This window comes from Petaurus breviceps, unplaced genomic scaffold, assembly GCF_028583685.1.
Source record: "Petaurus breviceps papuanus isolate PSGF00001 unplaced genomic scaffold, PetGlider_PUasm1.0 85516, whole genome shotgun sequence".
In the NCBI taxonomy this organism is placed as follows: domain Eukaryota; kingdom Metazoa; phylum Chordata; class Mammalia; order Diprotodontia; family Petauridae; genus Petaurus; species Petaurus breviceps.
In genome coordinates, this window is record NW_027186712.1 from 3,898 (window position 1) to 29,404 (window position 25,507).

The following is a 25,507-nucleotide window of genomic DNA, read 5'->3' on the forward strand; positions in this document are numbered from 1 at the left end:
AAAGAAAGAAAGAAAGAAAGAAAGAAAGAAAGAAAGAAAGAAAGAAAAAGAAAGAAAGAAAGAGAGAGAAAGAAGAAAGACAGAGAGACAGACAGATAGATTAGATATAGATAAATAGACAGACAGACAGATATAGACATATATTCTCTGTGTCTCCAGGGTTTAGCAGTATCTGGCCAACAGGAATCACTTGTTATCTCCCCAAAAGAATAGAAGCTCTTTGAGGGCAAAGACTCATTTTTTGACTTTGTACTCCTAGAACCTTGCACAGTACCTGGCATATAGTGGGTGCCTACTAAATGATTCTTGATTGACTGATTGGTTGATAGCTCAGTTAGTATACACTGTGAACCATAGGCAGCTCAGTGGCCTAGTAGCTAGAGAGCTAGACGCAGAGTCAGGAAGACCTGAGTTCAAATCCTGCCTTAGACACTTAGTACCTATGCAAACCTAGACAAGTCACTTAATCTCTGTCTGCCTCAGTTTCCTCATCTGTAAAATGGTGATAATAATGGCACCTACCTCCCAGGATTATTGTGAATATCAAGTGAGATAATATACATAAAGTTCTTTACAAACCTCAGTGATATATAAATGTTAGTTACTGTTGTTATTAATAAGGCCAAAGGCATAGGTCTAGTGCCTGGCAAATCAACTACTAAAGCCATGAGCCATACTGAGCCCCTTAGCTACCAGTCAGGAGGGGCAATGGGTGAGAAAGAGAACATGAAGAGATTACAATCCATCCATCTCCACTATCAAAGAAACTCATACTTTTCTGATTCTGGGTCATGAACATTCCGTTAACATAAATCTAATGGCTGCCCCCACCCACCCCCACACTAACCAGACTTAGAACATTATTCTACAGTGTCTGACAGATAAAGGTGGTGAGAGAGATAGAGGGATAATGGATAAGAAGCCAGACTTGGGGACAGAAAGCTATGGGTTCGAGCCTCACCTCTGACACTTACTAGCTGTAGGATCTTGGGCACATCACTCTCTGAACCTCAGCATCTCCTCCTAATTTAGGATCAGGATCCTAATGCCTCCAGGATCTCCCTCCCAGGGTTGTTGTCCAACTCAAATGAGATCATGCCTCTGAAATGCTTTCTAAATGTAAGTGATTAGTATGGAGCCTTATTAGCTAAGTTGCGTGATGCTGATGTCTCTTTTCACAACTCATCTGAAGAGTTCAAGCAATCTGTTAAAAAGCCTCTTTCAATGGACTGGTTTGGGGGCATTGAATGTATTCCACTCTCAATCCTACCACTTACCACCTACATGACCTTGGACAAGTCCCTTCCACTCCCTAGGCCTCAGTTTCCTCCTCTGTAAAATGAGGGGGTTGGACTCCATAGTCTCTGAGGTCCCTTCCAGCTCCAGATTCAGGGTCCTATGATCCCACAATCTGATCTGTCCTTCTTTGGGGATTCCTCTGCACTTAGGGTATTATTCACATGCTGGACAGGTTCAGAATGATGATAAAAATAATAAATATTTATATATCACTTTAAGGTGTATAAAGTGTTTTACATCCATTCTCTGATTTAAGCCTCGCAATACACCTATCCATTAAGTACTATTATTATCACCCCCATTTTATAGAAGAAATCAGTGCTCAGAAACATAAGTGACTTGCCCAATGTCACACAGCTGTTAAGTGTCCAAGGCAGGATTCGAACTCTGCCCTTCCCAGTTTCACATTCAGCACTCCATCCACTATGCCCTGTTGCTTTTCTGATTCTTCACAAGTCTCTCACTGCTAGGAAGCCTGAGCTCAAGTCCCTAGCAAGGTGGACTTTTTGAGGTGAAAGGGTACTCACTGCCCGGATGGCCAACCACACTTGGACATAGCAGAGGAGGATGATGCTGAGAGGAAGGATGCAACAGGTAGACATGAGGACGATCATGTAGGACTGGACGCCAGGGTCAGAGTTGCCACTAAACACGTCAGGGCCACAGGATGTCTTCAGCCCATGAGGCCAGTACCTGAGAACAATGGGACAAGAGTGAAACTGAAGGGCTTTGGGGCTATTGCAAATAATGACCTATATGACAATGACCTTGTCATTGTCTGAATGTCAGGAGGAGCCTTGGTTCAACAGCTGAGGAAACTGAGGCCCAGGGTAGAGGATGGATCTTGCCCAGGGTCACAAGATAATGAAGAGCAGATTCAGGATCTGAAGCCAGATTCTCTGACTCCTAACTCCACACTCTTTCCCCTGAGCCAAGATGCAGTTCAACAATGCTCCAAAAAGCATGTATTAAGCACTTGCTGTGTACAAAGCCCTTTGCTAGGCACTAGGGAAACAATGGCAAGGTGGTCTCTGTCCTCTTGTTCAATCATTTTTCAGTCATTTCTCCATTTGGGGTTTTCTTGGCAGAGGTACTGGAGTGGTTTAACATTTCCATTTCCAGTGAAATAAGGCAAACTGAGGTAAAGTGACTTGCTCAGGGCACACAGCTAGTGTCTGAGGCCAGACTGGAACTTAGGTCTTCCTGACTCCAGGCTTGGCATTCTATCCATTGCAGCGCCACCTAGCTTAGGAAGTGCCTACAGAAGGATGACTGAGGAATACTATTCCCATCTCTTTTAGGACAGAGTTCCTTCCACAGGAGTCTAGTAGAAAATATACTAGACCCAAGTTCCAGGCCTGAAGCCACTGCCCAGAGCTCACAGGGCTCTCAGAGGTCAGCTAGCTCAAACCCCTGTTTTTGCAAAAGGGAAAACACATGCCTAGTAAAGATCACACTTTGAGAAATGCTATGATAGATTATAGACTCAACTGGAGGGATCATCTCATTCAAACCCATCATTTTTCAGAGGAGGAAACTGAGGCACACAGAGGAAAAGACCACTCCTTTGTGTTTGGATCCTCATATCTCATAGCCTTCCTTTCTTCCTCTGGTCTAACCTTAATTCCTTTTGCTACAGTTTAAGCCCTTTTCTTGCCTTGGCTCTGCTCAATTCCTCACTTCCCCCTCCCCAAAGAATTGGGAGGAATGTGGAGTGTCAGGGTCAAAGGACACCTGCTGACATCACCAAGGGTCAGAGGGCCCTTGGATAGCAGCATTGGGGTGGGGGCATGGTAGAAAACTCTCAAAGTCTTGGGTTAGCATTTTCAGAAGAACCAAAGTAGGAGAGAGATAAAGAAGCATTTATTAAATGCCTACTGTATTCCCATCACTGTGCTAAGCACATTACAGATATTATCTCATTTGATTCTCACAACAACCCTGGGGGTAAGTACAATTATTATCCCTGTTTTACAGTTGAAGAAACTGAGGCAGACAGAAATGAAATGACTTGCCCAGGGTCACACAGCTAGCAAGTGTCTGAGGACAGATTGGAACCAGTGCTCTATTCACTGCACCACCTAAATGTTTCAACAGAGAGACAGATGAATAAAGGAAGGAAAAGACCAAAGAACTACAGGGCTAGAGAGGCTTTTGTCATTTTACAGACAAGGAAACTAAGGCTCAGAGATGGAATTCATCTCATGGGTGGTGGAGCCAAAGCCAGCGTACCTGACTGAACATTAAGAAAATTAATCAATATAAAGCATAGACTCGTTGGTCTCCTTCGCCTAAAAGAACCAAACTTCTTCATTTTACAGACAGGAAAACTCAGAGCCAGAGAGAAAAAGTCTCATGTGCCCAAGGTTTCAGCACAAGTCAGAGGCGGAACAAGCATGAGAAATCCTGGAGGCAATGGAAGAGGCCTTGTTAGGGAATCAAACCCCACTTGACCACCAACTCACTACGTGCCCCTTAGCCAAACTCCGACCCACTCTGGTCTGTAGTTTCTCCTCATGTAAAATGGGGAGAAAATCTGCATAATCCACGTCATAAAGTGTAGTAAGAACAAAACAGCAGATGTAACATAAAAGCATCATAGAAATGAAAATAATAATGTCTGGTAGAGAGGTTTGCTAGGTGGCACCGTGGATAGAGTGCTGGAGAAGGAAACATGGCAAACCCCTCCAGTACCTTTGCCCAAAAAACCCCAAATGCATCCCAAAGAGTCAGGCCCAACTAAAACGACAGAATAACAATAAAACAAATATGGAAGAAATACCACTGATGTGTGGTGAATAGAGCACCAGGCCTGGAGTCAGTAAGACTGGACACACTTACACCTCTCTGTGCCTCAGTCTCCTTAATCGTAAAACAGAGCTAAGAACAGCACCTACTGCCTCGGGTCACTGTGACAATCAATTGATATCAGATTGAGTAGAGCACCAGCCCTGGAGTCAGGAGGACCTGAGTTCAAATCTGGCCTCAGACACTTAACACTTACTAGCCATGTGACCTTGGGCAAGTCACTTAACGCCAATTGCCCTGCCTTCTCCCTCCAAAAAAGAGCCCAAAAAAATCCTATTTGTAAGGCACTTAACACACAGTAGGTGCTTAGGTGCTGTTGGGGTGATGTCCTGACTTGCCCATGAATTGGATTTAAAGTCCTCGGCCTCACTCTCTTGTCCAGAGTGATAGAAGGTGCTTAACAGTTTACCTTTTTTGACATAGTATTTATGTTCCCTCCAGTCAAATTGACCTACTGGCTGTGCACCCTACAAGGCATTCCATTTGCCGCCTCTCCTTCCTTTTGTTATTTTCCCTCATGTCTGAAATGTTCTTTCTCCTCACCTCTGATGGCTCCAAGGCTTAGCTAGGGTTCTCTTCACAGGCCCCCTGCCCTTCCCTGACTCCCACAAGTTATTCTCACTTTCTCTCGAAATCACTTTGTGTATAATTTGGGTTTACTTCTTGGGCCTAAATTAGATCTCCCCAGTAGAGCAGAAGCTTCTAGAGGGCACGGTCTGTATCCTTTGTATTGCTAGCACAGGGTCTTACAAATTTGGAGGATGGGGCAGGAAGGGAAATGATGTCCAGAGGTATGATTTCATTGGGAATTCCTGGTTAGGAAACTCTGCAAAAGTATAGATCTGTACCCAGAATCATGAGAAACTGACCATATAAGGCATTTAATACGTATTTGGTGAATTGAATTGAATCAAGCTACATAAAATTCAAGCCCTGGTGGGGTCTCTGTGTTTCATTTATTATTATCATTAACAAGAATAATAGTAATAGCTCCCATTTCTCTGGTGTTTTAAGGTTTGCAAAGCACTTTCCTCCCACCAACACTGTAGAAGAAATAGTAGAAATACCATTATTCCAATTTTACAGATGGGAAAACTGAGGCCCAGAGAACTGTCCTGAAGCAAGTATGCATGACTCTGTCTGATAAAGCGAACTCTGAGGAAAGGGTAGTTGAGCCCTCTTCCTACTCCTTAGGAATGCTCACCTGCTCCAGCCAAAGAGGGGTGGTGAAGTCCAGATAGCTGCCCAGACCCAAGAGAAGATAATGCCTACCATGGCCAGCTTGGCATCAAACTTCACATTACCAAAAGGCTTGCACACCACCACCCACCTCTCCCAGGAAATGATGGCCAGGGACCAGAGACCTGTGATGCCTAGAGAAAGAGGAGGAAAAAGAAAGGGACTGAGGTGAGACCAACAGGTTTGCCAAGAGATCCCCAGGTGTGAAGAGACTGACTGCTTGTCATCTCTCCCTCAGGCCCCCATCAATCAGCCTGACCACTGAGGCATCAGGACTTCCAGAGAGAGACATGCCCTCAGCCTCCCAACCACCTAGAAAAAATTCCTTCCTTCCTTCCTTATTTTCTCCTTCCTTCCTTCTCCCTTTCTTCCTTCCTTCCTTTCTTCTTTCCTTCCTTCTTTTTTCTTCCTTTCTTTTTCTGTTGTATTTCTTTCCTTCCCTTCTTTTTTTCTTCCCAACACTATGCAAATGCACACAAAATTCCTCATCTCTCTTCCTTTTTCTTCCACTTTTTCCTTTCCTCCTCCTTTGTAGTCATTTGCTTCTCCACCCTCATTTCTATGGCTTGGCCACACCTTAACACTAGGGTGGCTATAACAAAGCAAAGCCATGGTCATTTCTGTTTTCTGGCATATCCTCTCACTTTCATAAACCTTCAGATGACGTGGGAAGTCTGTGGTTGGCACAGCACAAGGCAGGAGCAGGTGGGAGCTCAGCTCAGCCAACCATCTTGGAGAAACCTATTGTAAGTAATGATAATCATTTAAGATCATTTGGGCCCCAGTAAGGGCCAAAGCCTGAACTAATCAACCGGAAGAAGCGCCCTGACATGCTTTGTTCTGCTCTCTGCATAAACCCAGAATGCCCCTTCCTGAAGCTGACCACTAAGGACAAGGCACCTCGAACCATACACCATCCTGAATAATGGGACTTTCCTTATCTTGGCATCCTATGGGGTTGTCATTTCAATGGACACTTTATCATTTCTCTTACTGTATTTACAACCTATTCAACTAAGAAACTTCCTTTCTCATGCTATGGTTATTACATTATTGTTACTACATCTGGAGGCTGTAATTTTTGAGGGACACAGACATCCTGAGTCAGGATTACCCTAAGAATATATAGGTCCTCCTCAACTTGCTTAAGCCACTCAGAATAATCTTCCAACTCCATGCACATGCCTGCTAGCTTGAGGGAATAAACAACATGAATATAAATCACCCAGCTCTTTTGCCTCTTTAGGCAAACTTCCAGGTTGACACAGATCATTCTTGTTAAGTGAGTGCTAAGCTCTGTTGTGTCTGCCTGGTGAAGCACTGAGAGAGTCCCCTTCCAATTCTATCCCCTCTGAATCGAGGAGAGCCTTAGGCCCATCTCTGTTTCCAGGCTGCTCCTGGAGCTGCCTTACCACATAGAGAGACTGTGTAACCCTCCAGGACACACATCGGGTGGCCCAGGATGAAGTAACCATAGATCTGGTTGATGACACTGATGGTACTAGCAATGATGGTCTCCCCCAGGTCAGCCATGGCCAAGTTCACCAGGATCCAGTTCAGGGGGTGGCGCAATTTCTTGAACTTCATGGTTGCCACCAGTACCAGCCCATTGGTGAAGATGGAGGCGATGACCACAAAAATCATCCAGAGGCTGGTGAGGTTGAATACCCAACGTGGGGCGATGTGATAATTGGGTCCTTCAAATGGGCCTATGGGAGAGGGGCATTGAGTGGTTGATAGGAGGGATTGGGGAGAAATCAGTCAGGTAATGAACCCTGGAGTGGGAGCCCTCTCCCAAAAACCAAGGTGTCAGATAAGGAACTTGGAAACCATGTCCAAAAAGAACATCTCCCCCAACCAGAGAAGCCCCCACAGCCAATGTTGGGCTGCCTTCATGCCACCACCCACCAAGAGGGAAAAGAAATTCATGAGGCCTGGATCAGATTTATCCTTCCATGACACCATTTATGGGCTCACAACCTTTCCTCCCTCCACACTCTGCCCTCCTTGATCACCCTCCTTGGTGAGGCCTGCCCCACTCACGAAATCCTTCAGTTTCCCTTCTCTATCTTCTTTTGCTTTCTGAACAAGACTTTCTATGTCTCTGTTCTAGCTTCACGTTTCCCCCATTCAATCCCTCAGTGACATACCAGTGTCTTCTAGGTAGCAGGACGGGACCTGTGATGGTCTAGCTGGGTGGACACTTGCTTTGATGGCCCCTTTCCATTCCCAAATGAGAATGGCCTGAGCCTTTATCCACTCTAGCCATTGATATCCAGCCCATTGGCCTGGGGTGGGAAGGGCAATGTTCTCTGTTCACCTGTGACCTCTCTAACATCTTGAGCACAGACTCACCCCTTGTGTTGTTGCTGTTGGTATAAACAAAAAGGCTTGCCCTAGTAGTCTCCTCGTTCTCGTCCCGCCGCCAAGCCAAGAACCCTGCAGGGTCCCATGCCTGTGTCATGGCCCCCTTACTTTCTTCCTTTTCCTGCCCTCTATGCACCTCAGCTGCCTACCCACAGCTCTTCCTCTGCTCTGAAGCCTTCCTCCACCCCTCCCCCACTTGCTGTCTGCCCTGGTGGTAGCCCTGTCACTGGGTTTTATACTAGCCTTACTGGATTAGCTGTGGCCTTCCTCACCTTCCAAGCTCCCCAAATGCTTAAACTTCTGATCTCTTAATTGGGCCAGGGGCTTAAGCCTCTCCATCCCCCTCTCCCCACCCCCACTGGCCTACCCAGGGAAAACCATAATCATTTTCCCCATCCATTTGCATTGGACAAGCTTGGAGATGGTAAGGAAGAGAGGCGTGTGAAGTGAGGAAGCCCTGGCCAGGCCTTGAAGCATCTTCCTGGTTTCCTTCTCCCAAGGGCAGGACCTGACCAGCCTTGCTCTCCTAGAGCTTCCCAGCTCTGAGGGCCTGTGGTGGTTCTTCAGATTGGGTGGGGACAATGCTCTTTCCACTTTTAACCCTAACCCTAATTCCATTTCTATCAAATGCCCTGTCCATATCTAAAGAGACTTCCCTGCCACTAGAAGGGGTAAGGCCAGGACATTGGGCCAAGTACTGATTCCAAGGGTTCTGGTGGCAGCCAGCTGCTTACCACCCCCACCCCAGTGCTCCCTCCTGCCCCCTACTCCACACTGGCCAGCTCATAGCTGACTTCTGATTGCAACATGCCTGCTCTTTCCTCTCCCACTTATGTGGTCTCTCCTTCCATGTCAAAGAAGAAAGGAAGGAAGGAAGGAAGGAAGGAAGGAAGGAAGGAAGGAAGGAAGGAAGGAAGGAAGGAAAGAAGAAAAAAGAGAAAAGAAGGAAGGGAAGGAGGGGAAGGAAGGAAGGAGGGAGGGAGGGAGGAAGATCAATAAAACATTTAAGATACATAGAAGAAAATAAAAAGTTAAGAAGAAGATGCAAACAGGGAAATTTTGTTACTACCTTGTTAAATTTAATATATACTTAAAAAACCAAATTGTACACAGCAGAGGTTCAGTTTCATGTCCAATCTTCTTTTTTGTTCTCTGTAATTTAAAATGTTTGTTGATGATTTAGGAACTTGTTGTTCGGTTCTGTCCAACTCTTCATGACCCTGTGAACATAATACACCAATGCTGACCATGGGTTTCTCTTGGCAAAGACACTGGAGTAGTTTATCATTTCCTTCTCCAGTGGATTAAGGCAAACAGGGTTAAGTGACTTGCCTAGGGTCACACAGTGTCTGAGTCCAGATTTGAACTCAGGTCTTCCTGACTCCAGGCCCAGAGCTCTATCCACTGAGCCACCTAACTGCTTTTGTTATTAAGTTTATAATTTTGAAAAATAAAAAAATAAAATAAAAACCTTACCCTGCCCCACCCCTCCCAAAAAACTCTCTCCTTCCCCTCCCTGGCAAACACAGGGTCAAAAAGTCCTACTTGGAAAGGGAGGCATGGGAGGGCAGGGGAGCCTTCATAGACGCATCTTGTCCAAACCCCTCAACTTGCAAATAGTTTTACCATAGCAGACCTGGGTTCAACTTCTGTTGATCTGGCACCTACCACCTGAGTAAACTCCTCTGGGTTTCAGTTCCCTCCTTCCTGAGGTGATCAGAAGGGCATCATTTTTTAACCCTCTGCAATCTCCTTCCCTTGTTCATTGAAGACAACCCCTCCTAGGTCACCAAATACGGTGCTGGTGCTTTTCCTTGAACCTCATGCCCTTTCACCTGTTTCATTAAGCCCTGCTGAGTGTCCCCTCCCGGATACTCTCTCTTGGCTCAATGGCTGCTTCTCATGTGACCTGGGGGATCTTGGGCCCCTCCCCTCGCTGGATCCCCATGTTAAATGATGGCCTCCAAAGAACCATTCCAACTTTTGATCCTGCGAGTCACAATCATGTCCCCAACCCCTAAATGTCACTGTTCCCCCAAGGCTCTGGCCTTGGTCCTCTTGGTTCTCTCCCTCCCTCTGCAGTCTCATAGACCCCATTGGGTTCACCTGTCACCTGTCTTAAGCTGACTCCTCAGTCTGCCTCTCAAGCATTGACCTTTCTGGCTCAGCTCCAGCCTGAAACCTCCAACAGGTTATAGGATGACTTTCTATGAATGTGCTTATTTCACCTTAAACTCAGGGGGGGCAAAATGGAGCACATCTCTTGTCCCAGCTGGAGTGCTGACTGCTTGACTTATAACCACAAAAAAGGATAAAACTGAATTGTCCACAAGAGTAATTAATTCAAATAAAAAATAGATGGTTAGGGTTAGGGATAGGACCCTAACCAGAGGTCCCACTTCTCACCCTTGCTGCATCTCCCCAGCCCCACCCCACATGGCTCCCATCTCAGAGGGTTTCCAGCCATGGACCTGTGTCCCTGGAGCCTTGGCCTTCTCAGACATGAGGCAGTGTCCCTGGGTCTTTTTCCCTATAGGACCTTGTGGCTCAAGGTTTGAAATCACTTCCCCTCCCCAGCAGCACATCCTTAGTTAAATCTGTCCAGCAGGCTCTGTTCCACCCCACACACCCCTTCTTAGCCATCTCATTTCTGTCAGCAGCACTACCACCCTCCTAGGCCCCCATGTTATAAATCTTGGAGTCATCTTGGAATTCTTTCTACCTCTTGAAACCCTCAAGCCAATCTGTCATCAAATCCTATCGGTTATTCTTCAAACTATCTCACCTACCCATTCCTTTCTCTTCACCCACCAGATACTACCTTATAGCAGGTCTTCATCATCTCTCACTGGGACCTAATGTGCTAGCCTCCTAACTGGCCTCCCCGCTTCATCTCTCTTCTCTCTAGTCCATCTTAGCAAGATTGTCAAAAGAATCTTCCCCAGCATGTGTCTGGCCCTGTTGTGCTCAAGTTAAGGACTCTTTTCTTTCTACTATTCAAGGCCCCTACCTCCTTAGCCAGACATTTCCCACAGCTCTCCTCTCTGGAGCCTCTTTTCCAATGACACCAGTTCCTTATGTCTCTTGGACACACCACATTCATTCCTGCCTCTGCACCTTTGAATATACTACCCTCCCCACCTGTAATGACCTTCCCCCTCCTCTCAGCCTACTGAGGGCAGTTTTCAGGAACAGGATCAAGTCCCATCAAAGTTAATGCAACAAGCATATATTAAGCAACTACATGTTGCCAACCTGCAAGAAGCAGCATGAGTTGGTCAGTGAACCCCAAGGGGAAGAGGGTGTTACAATAAATACTAAGAAGGAGAGAGAGAAAAATAGGTAAGTACATACATACATGATGGATAGATAGAAGGCAGGTACATTGATAGGTACATAGATGAACAGATAGATAAATACATAGAGGATAGAAACAAATCAATACATACATAGATAGAGGATGGATAGACAGAGGACTGATAAAGAGATATATACATATATACACAAAGGATGGATAGATAGGAAGAAAGAAAGAAAAAGAAAGAAGGAAAAGGAGCTACCTTCTTTATGTTCTGCAAGGATCTGTCTATTCTCTGCAGAAGGAAAGACTTTGATCTGAAGTCTTTTCTAGGGTAGTTGATTCACAAGACAACAGCCAGATTGCCGACAGAGACGCAGTTCTCTGAAGACAGCTGTAGTGAATATGATTCAGACTTCTCCATGTAAATTCCAATCAGGTATAGTACCAAGAAATAAAACAGGTGGTTGAAAAGTCTAAAACTCAGGCTTCCACCCTGGCTAAAAGACTAGGCTCCTTGGGGTGGGGCGCAGGGGAAGATAGGGAGAAAATTCGGAACTCAAAATCTTTGTGGAAATGAATGCTGAAAAAGAAAAACTGATTAATTTAAATGTAAAAAAAAACAAATAAATAAAAACACTAGGCTCTACCCATCACCCCACTTCCATGGATATAATTGAGGTAGTTTCTCAGAACAACCCCCGGGATGAAATGAGGAAGGGCTATTGTTGTTTAGTCATCTAGTCATGTCCAACTCTTTGTGACCCCATGGACCATAGCAGGCCAGGTCCTTCTATCCTCCATTACCTCCCAAAATCTGTCCAAGCTCATGTTCATTGCTTCTATGACACTGCCCATCTCATCCTCTGCTGTCCCCTTCTCCTTTTGCCTTCCCAACATCAGGGTCTTTTCCAGTGAGTCCTGTCTTCTCATTGTATGGCCAAAGTATTTAAGCTTCATCTTTAGTATCTGACCTTTCAATGAATAGTTTGAATTAATTTTCTTTAAGTATTGGTTGATTTGATCGCCTTGCTATCCAAGGGATATCTCAAAAGACTTCCCCAGTACCACAATTCAAAAGCATTGATTCTGTGGTGCTCAGCTTTCTTTATAGTCTAATTCCCACAGTCATACATTGTTACTGGAAAAAAAAGAGCTTTGACTATACAGACTTCTGTTGGTAAGGTGGTGTCTCTGCTTTTTAGAATGCTGTCCAGATTTACCACAGCTTTTCTTCCAAGGAGGAAGCATGTTTTAATTTCATGGCTGCAGTCACCATCTGTAGTGATCTTTGAGCCCAAGAATATGAAATCTGACCACTTCTTCTCCTCTATTTGACAGGACATGATGGGACCAGTTGCCAAGATCTTAGGGTTTTTTATGTTAAGCTTTAAGCCAGTTTTTATATTCTCCTCTTTCATCCTCATTGAGGCTTCTTATTTCTTTTTTACTTTCTGCTATCAGAGTGGTATCTTCTGCATATCTGAGATTGTTGATATTTCTTCAAGCAAACTTAATTCTGACTTTTGGGTTGCCCAGCCTGGCATTTTGCATGATGTACTCTGCATAAGTTTAATAAGTAAGGTGACAATATAAAATCCTTGTCATATTCCTTTTCAAATCTTAAACCAATCAGTGGTTCCACATTCAGTTTTAACTGTTACTTCTAACTGTTGACTCTCATACAGGTTCCTGAGGAGACAAGTAACATGATCTGGTACTCCTATCTCTCATCACATTTTGTTGTGACCCACATAGTCAAGGGCTTTAGTGTTGTCAGTGAAGCAGAAGTAGATGGTTTTTTTTTTCTGAAATCCTCATATTTTCTCCATAACACAGCAAATGTTGGTAATTTGGTCTCCAGTTCCTCTTAAAAACAAGCCTGCTCTGGGTGCGGAATCAAGATGGCAGAGTAGAAGCATGACCTCTGAGCGGCTTTGGCTTCCACCTTCCGCAATCAATATAAAAAGGGGACTCTGAACAAACTTTGGAGCTGCAGAACCCACAAAATGACACAGAGAAGCTAACCTCCCACAGAGGACATCCCAGAAGGCTGGCAGGAATAAGCCAACCCAGCGCTCTGAGAGCCGGAGCCCAGGCCTGCATGAGCCGGAGGTTTTAGCCCCAGGGCAGGCCTGACCAGCCGCCGGCTGGAGGGAATCCAGATTGGCAGCAGCTATAGCTGTTTCCAGAATTATCAACACATAGATGTGAAGGACAAAGTGAGAGGTCAGTGCAGTGTGGACTTTGGGACCCAGTAAGTGGTAGTGCGTGGCTTTTGCCCCTGGGGTGAGAAGCCGCTGTGACACCCAGCACTGCCAGCCAGCACCACTTGGCAGCTTCAGCTCCTGGCCTGCAGAGTGTAGGGGGACCAAGCAACCAGTCTGAGGAGTAATTGCTCTTGCTTTAACCTGCTTGGATCTGGATTGCAGTCTAGGGTGGAGGACCTGGGGCGTGTGTCCAGCTTGCCAGAGTGTGTGGAGACCTCAGAGAGGGCACCCATCTAATACCTCCAGCAGCTGAGAAAACCTCAGCATATGGAATGAAAGCTCCCCTGTATGGTGGCAGAGTCCTACTGTGGCAAAAAGCCCAGGGATCAAGTGACTGAGGGGCGACATGACCAGGTAAAGGAAACAAAGCAGACAGAAGATTCCAACATTAGATGCCTATTTTGGGGACAAAAAGGAGTAAAGCATGGAACAGGAGGAAGACAGTGAAGTCAGAACTCCTGCACCAAAAACTTCAAAAGAAAATATGAGCTGGTTACAGGCCATAGGGGACCTTAAGAAGCAGATAAGAGAAGTGAAGGAAAATTGGGAAGAGAAAAGAGAATGATGCAAGAAAATTATGAAATGAGAGTCAACAGCCTGACTGAATAAAATAACACCTTTAAAAACAGACTAACTCAAATGGCAAAAGAGACTCAAAAAGGCAATGAGGAGAAGAATGCCTTAAAAGGTCTAATTTGCCAGATGGAAAAAGAATCTCAAAAGCTCAATGAGGAGAATCATTGCTTCAGAATTAGATCGGAGCAAATGGAAGCTAAGGACTTTATGAGAAATCAAGATGCTGTTAAACAGATCCAAACAAATGAAAGAATAGAAGGCAATGTGAAATATCTCATGGGAAAAATGACTGACCTGGAAAATAGATCCAGGAGAGATAATTTTAAAATTATTGGACTACCTGAAAGCCATGATCAAAGTAAGAACCTAGAAATCATCCTCCAGGAAGTTATCAAAGAAAACTGCCCTGATGTTTTAGAACCAGAGGGCAAAATAGAGGTTGAAAGACTCTACCGATCACCTCCTGAAAAAGATCCCAAAAATAAAACTCCTAGGAATATTATAGCCAGGTTCCGGAATTCCCAAATTAAGGAGAGATATTATAAGCAGCCAGGAAGAAACAATTTAAATATCATGGAAACACAATCAGGATAACTCAGGATCTGGCAGCTTCTACACCGAGGGATGGAAGGGCTTGGAATATGATATCCCGGAGGTCAAAGGAGCTGGGATTAAAACCAAGAATCACCTACCCAGCAAAACTGAGTATCATGTTTAAGGGGAAAATATGGTCATTCAGTGGAATAGAGGACTTTCAAGCATTCTTGATGAAAAAACAAGAGTTGAATAGAAAATATCACATTCAGATACAAGAAGCAAGAGAAGCATGAGAAGGTAAATGGAAAAGAAATCATAAGGAACTTATCAAAGTTGAACTATTAACATTCCTACATGGAAAAAAATAATTTTAATTGATGAAACTTTTGTCAGTATGAAAATAGTGGAAGGGAATAGAAATATATATATGCTTACATATGAGGGTATATGGGCATATGAATGCATATATGAATGTGTGTATATATGTTTACAGGTATACATAGATAGAGGGCACAGGACCAATTTAACAGGAAGGGATGAAACTTAAAAGGTGAAATTAAGAGGTGAGAGAGGAATATAATGAGAGGAGATGGGGAGAGACAGAATGGGGTAAAGTATCTCATAAAGAAGAGGAAAGGGAAAATGGTTACAATGGAGGGGAAGAACAGGAAGGCAAAAGGGAATGGGTCAACCTTATTCTCATTGTTGGCTTGGAGAAGGGAATGAAATACACACTAAATAGAGTATCTCACCCTACAGGAGAGTAGGGGGAAGGGAAGTTGGAAGCACCCAGTTTTGAAAAGGGATGGGATCAAAGTAGAGAATAGAACAAGTGGGAGGTGGGATAGGAGGGAGGGAAATATAGTCAGTCTTTTACAATATATCTACTTTGTTACTGTTTTGCATTAGCCACACATGTGCAACCTATACTGAACTACTTATCTTCCCAGTAAGGGTGGTTGACAAGGGAGGAAGGGAATGAATCTGGAATTCAAAGTTTTAAAATCAAATGTTTAAATATATATATATATATATATATATACAATTATTAATACTATTTTACATGTAATTGGGAAATAAGATATACAGGCACTGAGGCATAGAGGTCCATTGTGCTCTACTGGAAAAGTCGAAAGGGGTATGGGAGAAAACATGGGAAAGAGCAGATTGGAGGAGGGGATATGCTGTAGGACTGGTATTTTGGGGTGGTGGGTAGGGGAAAAACAGGGAGAAAATTTGTCACTCAAAATCTGGCGGAAATGAATGATATAAATCAGAAGTTAAAGCATTTGAAAAATGGAAGGAAAAAAAGATTACTGCTGCAAGCCATTTAGGCTTTACACAGAATTAATCAATTTAAACTTCTTGCTGACATAGTATGTACACAATAAAACACAGAAAAAAAAAACAAGCCTGCTCTTCTGGTAATTCTCAGTTCACATATTGCTGAAGCCTAGTGTGTAGAATCTTTAGCTTAACCTTGCTAGCATGTGAAATGAGAAATTGTTCAGAAATTTGAACATTACTCAGCATTGTCCTTTTTTAGAATTGGAACATAAATTGATCTTTTCAAATCCAGTGACAACTGCTGAGTTTTCCAAATTTGCTACCATACTGAGTGCAACACTTTAATAACTTCATCTTGTACGGTTTCAAGCTCAGCTGGAATTCCATCACCTCCACTAGCCTTATTGTTAGCAATGCTTCCTAAGGCCCACTTGACTTCATTCTCTAGGATATGTGGCTCTAGATCAGTAACCATACCATCTTTATTTTGGGTAATGTTAAACTCTTTCTTGTATAATTCTTTTGTGTATTCTTGCCACTTCTTCTTAATCTCCTCTGTTTCTATTAAATCCCTACCATTGTTGTCTTTTATCATGACCATTTTTTTATGAAACATTCCCCTGATAGCTCTAATTTTCTTGAAGAGATCTCTTGTCTTTCCTATTCTATTGTTTCCTTCCATTTCTTTGCATTGTTCATTTAAGAAAACCTTATCCCTCCTTGCTATTCTCTGGAATTCTGCATTCAGTTGGGTATATCTTTCCTTTTTTCCTTTCCCTTTCTTTCTTTCCTCAGCTCTTTATAAAGCCTCGTCATACCGCCATTTCACTTTCTTGTTCGTCTGTTTCTTTGGAATGTTGTTTTTGTTTTTTGGTTTGTTTGGGTTTTTTGGCTGCCTCCTGTGCAATATTGTGAACTTCTGTCCATAGTTATTCAGGCACTCCCTCTACCAGATATAATCCCTTAAATCTATTCATGACCTCCACTTCATATTCATAACGGATGTTATTTAGGTCATACTGATATGGTCTGCTGGTTTTCCCTTCTTTGAATTGTTGCAAAAGAATGTTGCTATGACTAGCGAGATATCTTGACAAGTGAGGTAGGACACTTATCTTTAAGAGATAGTAAACCCCTGGTGAGGCAAGAGCCTAATGAAGTTATTCAGAGTTCTAACAAAAGAAAAAAATTGAATTGAATTGAACTACATTCAATGTTTCTGTCATCTGTCTCGGATTGTAAACTTGCAACGGTCTGTGTTTAGGGCTCAGAAAACCCAGTGACCAATATGGGATTTTGGCAGTGATCTTTGCCCCCAGTAAGGGGGCTCTCCAAAGTCTGGGTCAGAATGGAAACCCTAGTGCCTGGGAGACCTGGAGAGGATCTAGAAAAGAGGCACAAAATGGCCAGAGGATCAACTTCTACTGTCTCATACAAACAGAAAGAAAATATTGAAATGGACAGTTAATTGACAATCAGGGCTAATGGGAGATCATGATCTGATTTAGTATAAGGCAGATTAGGGATCTAGAAATTCACTATGCTGTGCGTGTGTGTGTGTGTGTGTGTGTGTGTGTGTGTGTGTGAACTGAGACCATTTTAAAGCCTATTTATCTCTTCAGAAAATAGGCTGAATATAATGGAGGGAGTAGAAAAAAAGATGACAGCGATTCTGAAGGATTCAAGGGCCAGGAAGTGAACCAAAAGGGGGGACAGACAGAAGAGTGGGGAAAACCCTGCTCTGGGAATCAGAAAACCTAGTTTCTTGACCCCAGCTCCACTGTTGACTTCCTGTGTGACCTCAAGCAAGCCATTTTCCTGCTCTGGGCCTTAGTTACCCTATCTTTAAAGTGAAGACAACACTCTCAGACCTGCCTTTCTTCTTATGTCCGAGGATCAAATAAATTAATGGAAAATAATAATTCCCATTTCTTTTTTTTTTTTAGATTATTCCCATTTCTTAAAACTTTAAGATTTGGAAATGTTATACTTTATAAGTACCTTGGGAGGTCAGGAGACCAAGGACTGTAATCCCCATTTTATAGATGGGGAAAATGGAAACTCTGAGATGTGATTTATCCCAGGTCAAACAGAAAGGAATAACCCTCTTAACCCCACAGGTGGGTACATGGCTTCACAGTTTTCAAATTATTTCCTACCTACAGGAAGAGGTCTGGCATAGAAGGTAGGATTCATCTAGAGTCAGGAGACATGGGTTCAAATCCTAACTCAATTGATCAATAAACATTTATTGTTTACTATATGGGCAGCTAGGTGGCGCTGTAGCAGATAGAGTATCAGGCCTAAAGTCAGGAAGACCTAAATTCAAATCCAGCCTCAAACAGTTACTAGCTATGTGACTCTAGGCAAGTAACTTACCCCTATTTGCCTCACTTTCCTCATCTGGAAAATGAGTTGGAAAAGGAAATGGCAACCTGAAGAGAGGTTGGCATTATTTATCTTCTCCCTCAAAGTTAGAAGTCAGAAGCACCCAAAAAGGTAAAGAGTCTGAAAAGATTGAAGAGAGAGGATCTCTCTTCTGTTTTGCTCTAAAAAAAATTGGACACTCAATGAGATAGAGGACTTTCAAACATTCTTGATGACGAGACCAGATGTGAATAGAAAATTTGACTTTCAAATACAAAACTCAAAAGAAGCATAAAAAGGTAAACAGAAAAGGTAAATCATAAGGGACTTTATAAGGTTAAACTGTTTACATTCCTACATGGGGAGATGATATTTGTAACTCATAAGACCTTTCTCATTATTACAGTAGTTAGGAGTATATTTAGACAGAGGGCACAGGTATGAATTGAATATGAAGGGATGATAACTAAAAAAATAAAATTAAGGGATGAGAGATGAATGTACTAAGAGAAAGGGAGAGGTGAAATGGGGTAAATTATCTCATATAAAAGAGGCAAGAAAAAGTCTTTACAGTGGAGGGAAAGATGGGGGAGGTGAAGAGGAATGAGTGAACCTTACTCTTATCAGAATTGGTTCAAAGAGAAAATAACATACACACTCAATTGACTCTAGAAATCTATCTTACCCTACAGGAAAGTAGGAGGGGAAAGGGATAAGGGAGGAGAGGATGATGGAAGGGAGGGTAGATTGGAAGGGGGATTGTCAGTAGCAAAACACTTTTGAGGAGGGATAGGGTGAAAGAAGAAAAAGAATAGAATAAATGGGGGTGGGAATAGGACAGAGGGAAATACAATTAGCAATAGTAACTGGAAAAATTTTTGAAGCAGGTTTCTCTGATAAAGGCCTCATTTCTCAAATATATAGAGAACTGAGTCAAATTTATGAAATAAGAGCCATTCTTCAATTGACAAATGATCAAACTATATGATTCGTTTTCAGATGAAGTTAATCAAAGCTACCTATAGCCATATGAAAAAATACTCTCACTATTTACTGGAGAAATGCAGGTTAAAACAATTCTGAGATACTTACTACCTCATACCTATTAGTCTGGCCAATAGGACAGAACAGGTAAATGACAAATATCGGAGGGGATGTAGGAAAAATGAGACATTAATGCACTGTTGGTGGAGTTGTGAACTTATTCAACCATTCTGTAGAACAATTTGAAACTGTGCCCAAAGGGCTATAAAACCAAGTATACCCTTTGACCTAGCCGTACCACTATTAGGTTTGTATCCCAAAAGAGATTAAAAAAGAAAGGTACCTGTATACAAAAAAAAATATTTATAGCAGTTCTTTTCTGGGAACAAAGAATTAGAAATTGAGGGGATGCCTGTCAACTGGGGAACGACTGAACAGGCTGTGGTATGTGATTATGATGGAATACTATTGTACTATAAGAAATGATAAGCAGGATGCTCTCAGAAAAACCTGGAAAGACTTACACGAACTGATGCAAAGTGAAATGTACTGTGTACAAAGTAAAAGCAATAGTGTAAGATGGTCATCTGTGAATGACTTAGCAATCCTTATCAATACAATGATCCAAGAAAACTGAAGGATTTATGATGAAAAATGCATCCCCAGAGAAAGAACTGTTGATATCTGAATACAGACTGAAGCAGACTTTTTTGAACTTTATTTTTCTTGAGGATTTTTTTCTGTTTTCTATGTGTAATGTAATGCCAAGGAAAGGCAACTTCCCAGGTTCAAAATACCAGCATAGGTGCTCTCTATTTTATTCAGTGACAAACCAAGAACAGAGAAGATCAAAACATGACATCATTCAAAATACAGCATTTACTAAGTGTGATTAAATAATCTCCAAGTACTACCCCACCCCAGGATCTTCCAATCATTCAATCAATTACAAAGTCCCTGTTCTAAATACTTCTCCACCCCTAGGCTATACCTTAATTAAGTCCACCACAAAACCCCTCTTCTCAAATGGAGATTAGTTTCCAAACATAAGGTCAAAAGTTCCCCACCCCTGGATCACAATTGAATCTACCCCAGAGTTACATCAAGTTTAAACACAGCACTTAATACCCAAATGGAGGTCTTTTCTTCATCTTGACACGAGGCAAGTTCTCAGCAATCTTAGTTCCTGGGGAGACAAGGCTTAGCAAGGCCATAAGATACATTGCCAGTCCCTTCACGAATTTATCCTCTGTCTGTAGAACAGTCCTAGAACCCCTGAACACATTAGCAAAGCCCTCTCCCAGGATTTCTGTAAACATACAACAAGAAAATTCTTCTTCAGGGCTTCTGAACCAACAGAAAGGCTCCCAGACCCCTGCAACAACAGCACTGTCCTTCACCAGTGGACAGTATTCATTCTGTCTGCAGGACAGTCTCCAGACCCCTGCAACAACAGCACTGTCCCTCACCAGTGGACAGTATTCACTCTCTGTCTGCAGGACAGTCTCAGGGCTTCTTAGCGAACAGCCAGGTTCCAGGACTTCTTCAACAAAAGGACTGTCTTTCACCAGTGGACAAATCTGGCAAAACAACATCAAAACAGACAGACAAAGTACCAGCAAAACAGCCATGTCTCCTCAGTCCTTGGCAGCTCAGGGGGCAGGTCTCAAAAGTCCAGGGCAATTCAAAGCGGCCACCAGCAATTCTCTCAGTCTCTCTCTCTCCATGAGGTGCTGCTCCCAAAAAGATCTTCCGCCTCTCTCTAGTGTCTCTCCAAATCTACATCACCAGCTCCTCCCAGTTCAGGACTTTCTTTTCACATCAACAAGCCCATCCCACAGGTGGGATTAACAAACTCTGGGTTTTAACACAATCAATTTGAAAACCAAGCCAATACAGGGGAATCTTTAATTGCCATTACTATCACACTATGTCAACATGACCATTATGGATACGTTTTGTATGACAGCACACATTCAAGCTATATTTAATTGCTTGCCTTCTCAATGGGGAGGGGGGGAGGGGGAGGAAGGAAGGGGGAGAATTTGGAACTCAAAGTTCTAAAAATTAATGTTAAAAATTGTTTTTACATGTAACTGGGGGGAAATAAAATGATTAACAAAAAAAATTTAAGAGTATACCCCTAATAAAGAAGGGGAGGGAAATCCCCACCCAGAGCCACAGAAACAACTGGCAAAAGGAAAGGTGGCTCCCAAGATGAAAGGAATCCATAGCTATTTAATGCTGAGAAGAGGATGTTTATTTCAAGTCTAGGAAGGGGACCCTAAGCAACCTGAGGATGGGTGTCCCTCAACTAAGCAAGAGGTTTCTACTAAAGCAAGAAAAATTGTCCAAGGTCAGAAAGAATGTTCATGTCCCATAAGACAGAGGTTGTTAGCTTGGGCTCCATGAACATTTAAACACATTTTTTATAACTGTATCTCAATATAATTGTTTTCCTTTGTGATCCTATGTATTTTATTTTTTGGATTTAAAAAAATTATTCTGAGAAGGGGTCCATGGGCTTCAGCAGACACCAGAGGGGTCCATGGCACAAAAAGGTTCCAAACACCTGTCCTAGGAGGTAACATGGGAACAGATGATTAAGAGAGGAGAGGCCACCTCTGCTCTGCTTGGTTTAGCAGGGGTGGGGAACCTGTGGCTTCAAGGAAGTATGCAGCCCTCTAGGTCCTCAAGTGTGGCTCTTTGACTGAACCCAGACTTCACAGAACAGATCCTCTTAATAAAAGGATTTGTTCTGTAAAACTTGGACTCAGTCAAAAGGTCACACCCAAGGACCTAGAAGGCCACATGTGGCCTCAAGGCCGCAGGTTCCCCAGCCCTGACCATGTCTGACAACGTTAGTCCATTCTACTGCTATAGTTCACCACCTTTTTGCCCAGAGGTAGGAAAAATACATGCTTCATCATTAGTCCTCTGAGGCAAGACAGGCAGAGATCGAAGGTCAGATGTCCTTCAATGTGGTTTCCTTTACACTATTTTGGTTGTTGTATAAATCATTCTGCTCCTGCACCTCCCTCTGCATTAGCTCACATATCTTCCCATGCTTCTCTGAATTCTTCATATTCATCATTTCCTGCAAGTCATTAATATTCTACTATAGTCATATGCCACAATGTGCTTATCCATTCCTTAATCCACGGGCACTCAACTCACTTTGCTTCCAATTATTCCCTAACACAAAAAGGAGCTGCAACAAATGCCTCCTCGGCATTTGTGCCTAGCAGAGAGGTCTCTAGGTAAAAGGATTTGGAAATTTTGGTCATTTTCTAAAAATAATTTCAAACTGCTCTGACCCAATTTTCACTTCCACCAACAGTGCATTAGTATCTCTATCCACAATCCTTGGAACACCAAGTATTTCCATCTTCTGTCATTTTTGCCAATCTGATAACCAATGCCTTCATTTTACAGAGGAGGAAGGTGAAGCTCAAAGAGGGGAGCAGACTTATATATTTGTCCAAGGTCACCTCCAAGTTCATTTCTTCTTCAGTGTCCTTCCCCTCCTCTCCATCCACCCCCAAGAGGTAAGCTAGTTAATGAGAAATGCTCCAAATCAGCTCACTTCAGGGAGGGAAGGGGGAATGCCTCCTCCTTCCCTCCCTGACCCCCCCACCTTCTGTTCAGTATAAGCACAGAGCCTGATGAAAACTGACACCTAGCCACCAGTGATTCTCTAATCCTCCTTGGGATCTCCAGTTCACTCTGGGATAGTCAGATTAAAGACAACTCCAAATTGTAATCCCCTGGCCAGGCAAAAGGGGGGGTGAAGGTCTTTTCTGGCTTGGTGGATAACAGGAAAGAGGAGGATGTTTTCAGGCAGATGGTGAGGGTGAGAGGGCAGGATAGGCCAGAGAGTAACATGGCTGTCATCTTCCCTGTATTCAGAAGGCGAAAGTAGTCATTCCAAAATAGGGATAAGCCAAAAAGATCATTTCCAAACTCAGAAAAGTATTTAGCTGAAATAGGAAGCTAAGCATAGAGGTCTGTAGAGAATTAAATCTCGGAAAAGTTCCGATAAATATGTGCCGGTAAATATTTAACAACCAGCTCTCTAAAAAAAAAAAAAATCCATGTAACATGCTTTTAAGTTTAATTTACATCATTAACATTTTCTCTATCACTTTCTTAAATTTAGACAATCAACAAAACAACAAATCAAGCCCTGATTTCTAGTGTTTGCCAATTTCCAAGGTTTAAATGATCACACTAAAAACTGAACAATTAGCTTTCCTAAATTGGTGAGAGCTGGTTCTACCCCACCCCTGGATAAGGTTCTCAGTTCTGGGGAAGGAGGAGTGAGGAGAAATGCTAGTTACTAAAATGTGCAGACCCTGTATGTACAAAAATAGTCATTGCAGCTCTTTCTGTGGGAGAATAGAACTGAAAACTAAGGTGGGTGCCCAGCTATTGAGAAACGACTTAACAAATTATGGCATGTAGTGTAGTGGAATATTATCGTGCTATCCAAAATGACAAAATGCACTGTTTTAGAAGAAACTGGAAAGATTTTTACGAATTTATACAGAGCGAAGTGAGCAGAACCAAGAGACAGTGTGTACAGTAACATTACAAAGGGGAAAAAAAACTTTGAAAGGTCTCTAACCAATGCAATGACCAACCACAATTCCAGAGGACTGGTGATGAAGCATTCTATTCACCTCCTGACAGAGAGGTGAGGCGTTCAGGGTGCAGATTGAGACATATTTTTTAATATGGCCAATGTGGGAATTTGTTTTGCTTTGACTAGGTATATTTGTTATAAGGACTTCATTTTACTTTTTTGTGTGTTGTCCTTTGATTGGGGGTGGAGGAGATAGGAAATAGATCAAGTACATGCTTGTTAATGAAAAATAAGTGAGTCTGATGAACTTTTCTCAGGTCTCATTCTGTGTGATCTCTCTGGAGCTTTTGACATTGTCTACCACCCCTCTTGGCTTGGATGTTTTGCCCTCCTTTGTCTTCTGAGAGGTTGTTCTCCCTTGAACAGTTCCTTTGAGGGATCGTCATTCATCAGCAAGGGTAAATGCTTCTCACCCCCACCCCCAGGTATCTGTCCTAGACTCTGCTTTCTCTCATCAATCTCATTAAGTCCCATAGTTTTATCTTTACAAAGATGACTTCCCCATCTGTGTATCCAACCTTAATATCTCTCTCTTGAACTCTAGTTTGGCATTACCAACTGCATGCTAGACCTCTCCATCAGGAGGTCTTATTGACATCTTAAATCAATGCATCCAAAACAAAACTGACTACCTTTTCCCCTAAATGTACTCTGCCTCAAAACTTCATGATTGTTATTTTTCTTCCACTGATTCTTACTATTTTGTGAGGTGGCTGTCACCTTCCTCTGTAATATTTTTCAAATGAATTTTATACCCCAAAGTAAAGATCTCTAAACTTTTTAAATAGCATACCTCTATCAGCAAAAAAAAAATTAAACATGCACTCCCGACATGTTAATTTGTAAATTATATACCTATATATAACCCACTATCCTAACAATGTTTTACATTATGCAAGGTGTGTTGCACATGTAAGATGTGTATATTCACATGGATATGAAACACATAGATAGGCAGTGAGGCTTGAACAGCTATTTCTACAATCTTGCTCACCCCTCTATAAGAAAGACTGTGAGTCCTTTGAGGAGAGAATGAAAAGGGGTCACAGAGCTGGTCATTCTGTTGTCTGAGTCAGAAGGGTACTAGAGTAGAATTCTGTGTCTCTGTCTAATGGTAACATTCAACATCTCAATCCTCCTAAAGGCCATTATCTGCCAGCACCTTCAATTATAGATCCCACTGCTTTCGGTTAGCTTCCTTTCAAAGATTTGTGGTGACAGTCTTACCTTCCCAACCTCCTCTTTTTGGAGCCCATAAGGCTCTAAGGGTTGGGACATGCCCTTCTAATGTCCTTCAAGAACAGAATTTAAAATACTATCCTCAAATAATTCTGTGCTGGAAATCTATCGATACTGTCTGTCTAAAATTGTTAACAGGCATTTCTCCAAAAAAGTTTTTCAAATACTTCTTATCTCAATGGAATAAAAAAAAACCTCCTTGCACCTCTTTACAACACTCAAAATCCTTGACTTTCAGACTCTCTATTCACAGTCAGTGTAAACAGACTCCTACCTTCTTCAGTGTTCCATTCATTCTCCTCTTGACTCTAATAAAAGCCTACCAACTTCAAAACTGACCTTGCCTTTTATACTCATTTCTCACTTCAATTTGTCCTCAATATTTTCTTAAGTCTATCTCCTCTTATTTCTCAATCATATTGTAGTGCAGGGGTAGGGAACTGTCAGACTCGAGGCTACGTGCAGCCTTCTAGGTCCTTGGGTACAGCCTTTTTACTGAGTCCAAGTTTAACAGAACAAACCCTTTTATTGGGGCTTTGTTCTGTGAAGTTTGAGTTCAGCCAAAGGGCCGTACTTGAGGACATAGAGGGG

The 25,507-nt window shown here is 42.6% G+C and overlaps 1 protein-coding gene across 1 annotated transcript; it reads right to left on the bottom strand.

Moving 5' to 3' along the window:
• Window positions 1–1,826: 1,826 nt before the first annotated feature.
• Window positions 1,827–7,810, bottom strand: LOC138176318 (red-sensitive opsin-like; the record flags this gene model as incomplete). Its single annotated transcript, XM_069107122.1, has 4 exons — window positions 7,702–7,810; window positions 6,759–7,055; window positions 5,312–5,480; window positions 1,827–1,992 (listed from the first exon to the last, which is right to left on the bottom strand). Coding segments are annotated over exons 1-4 (741 nt in total), but the record flags the coding sequence as incomplete, so codon positions are not given.
• Between the last annotated feature and the right edge of the window lie 17,697 nt (window positions 7,811–25,507).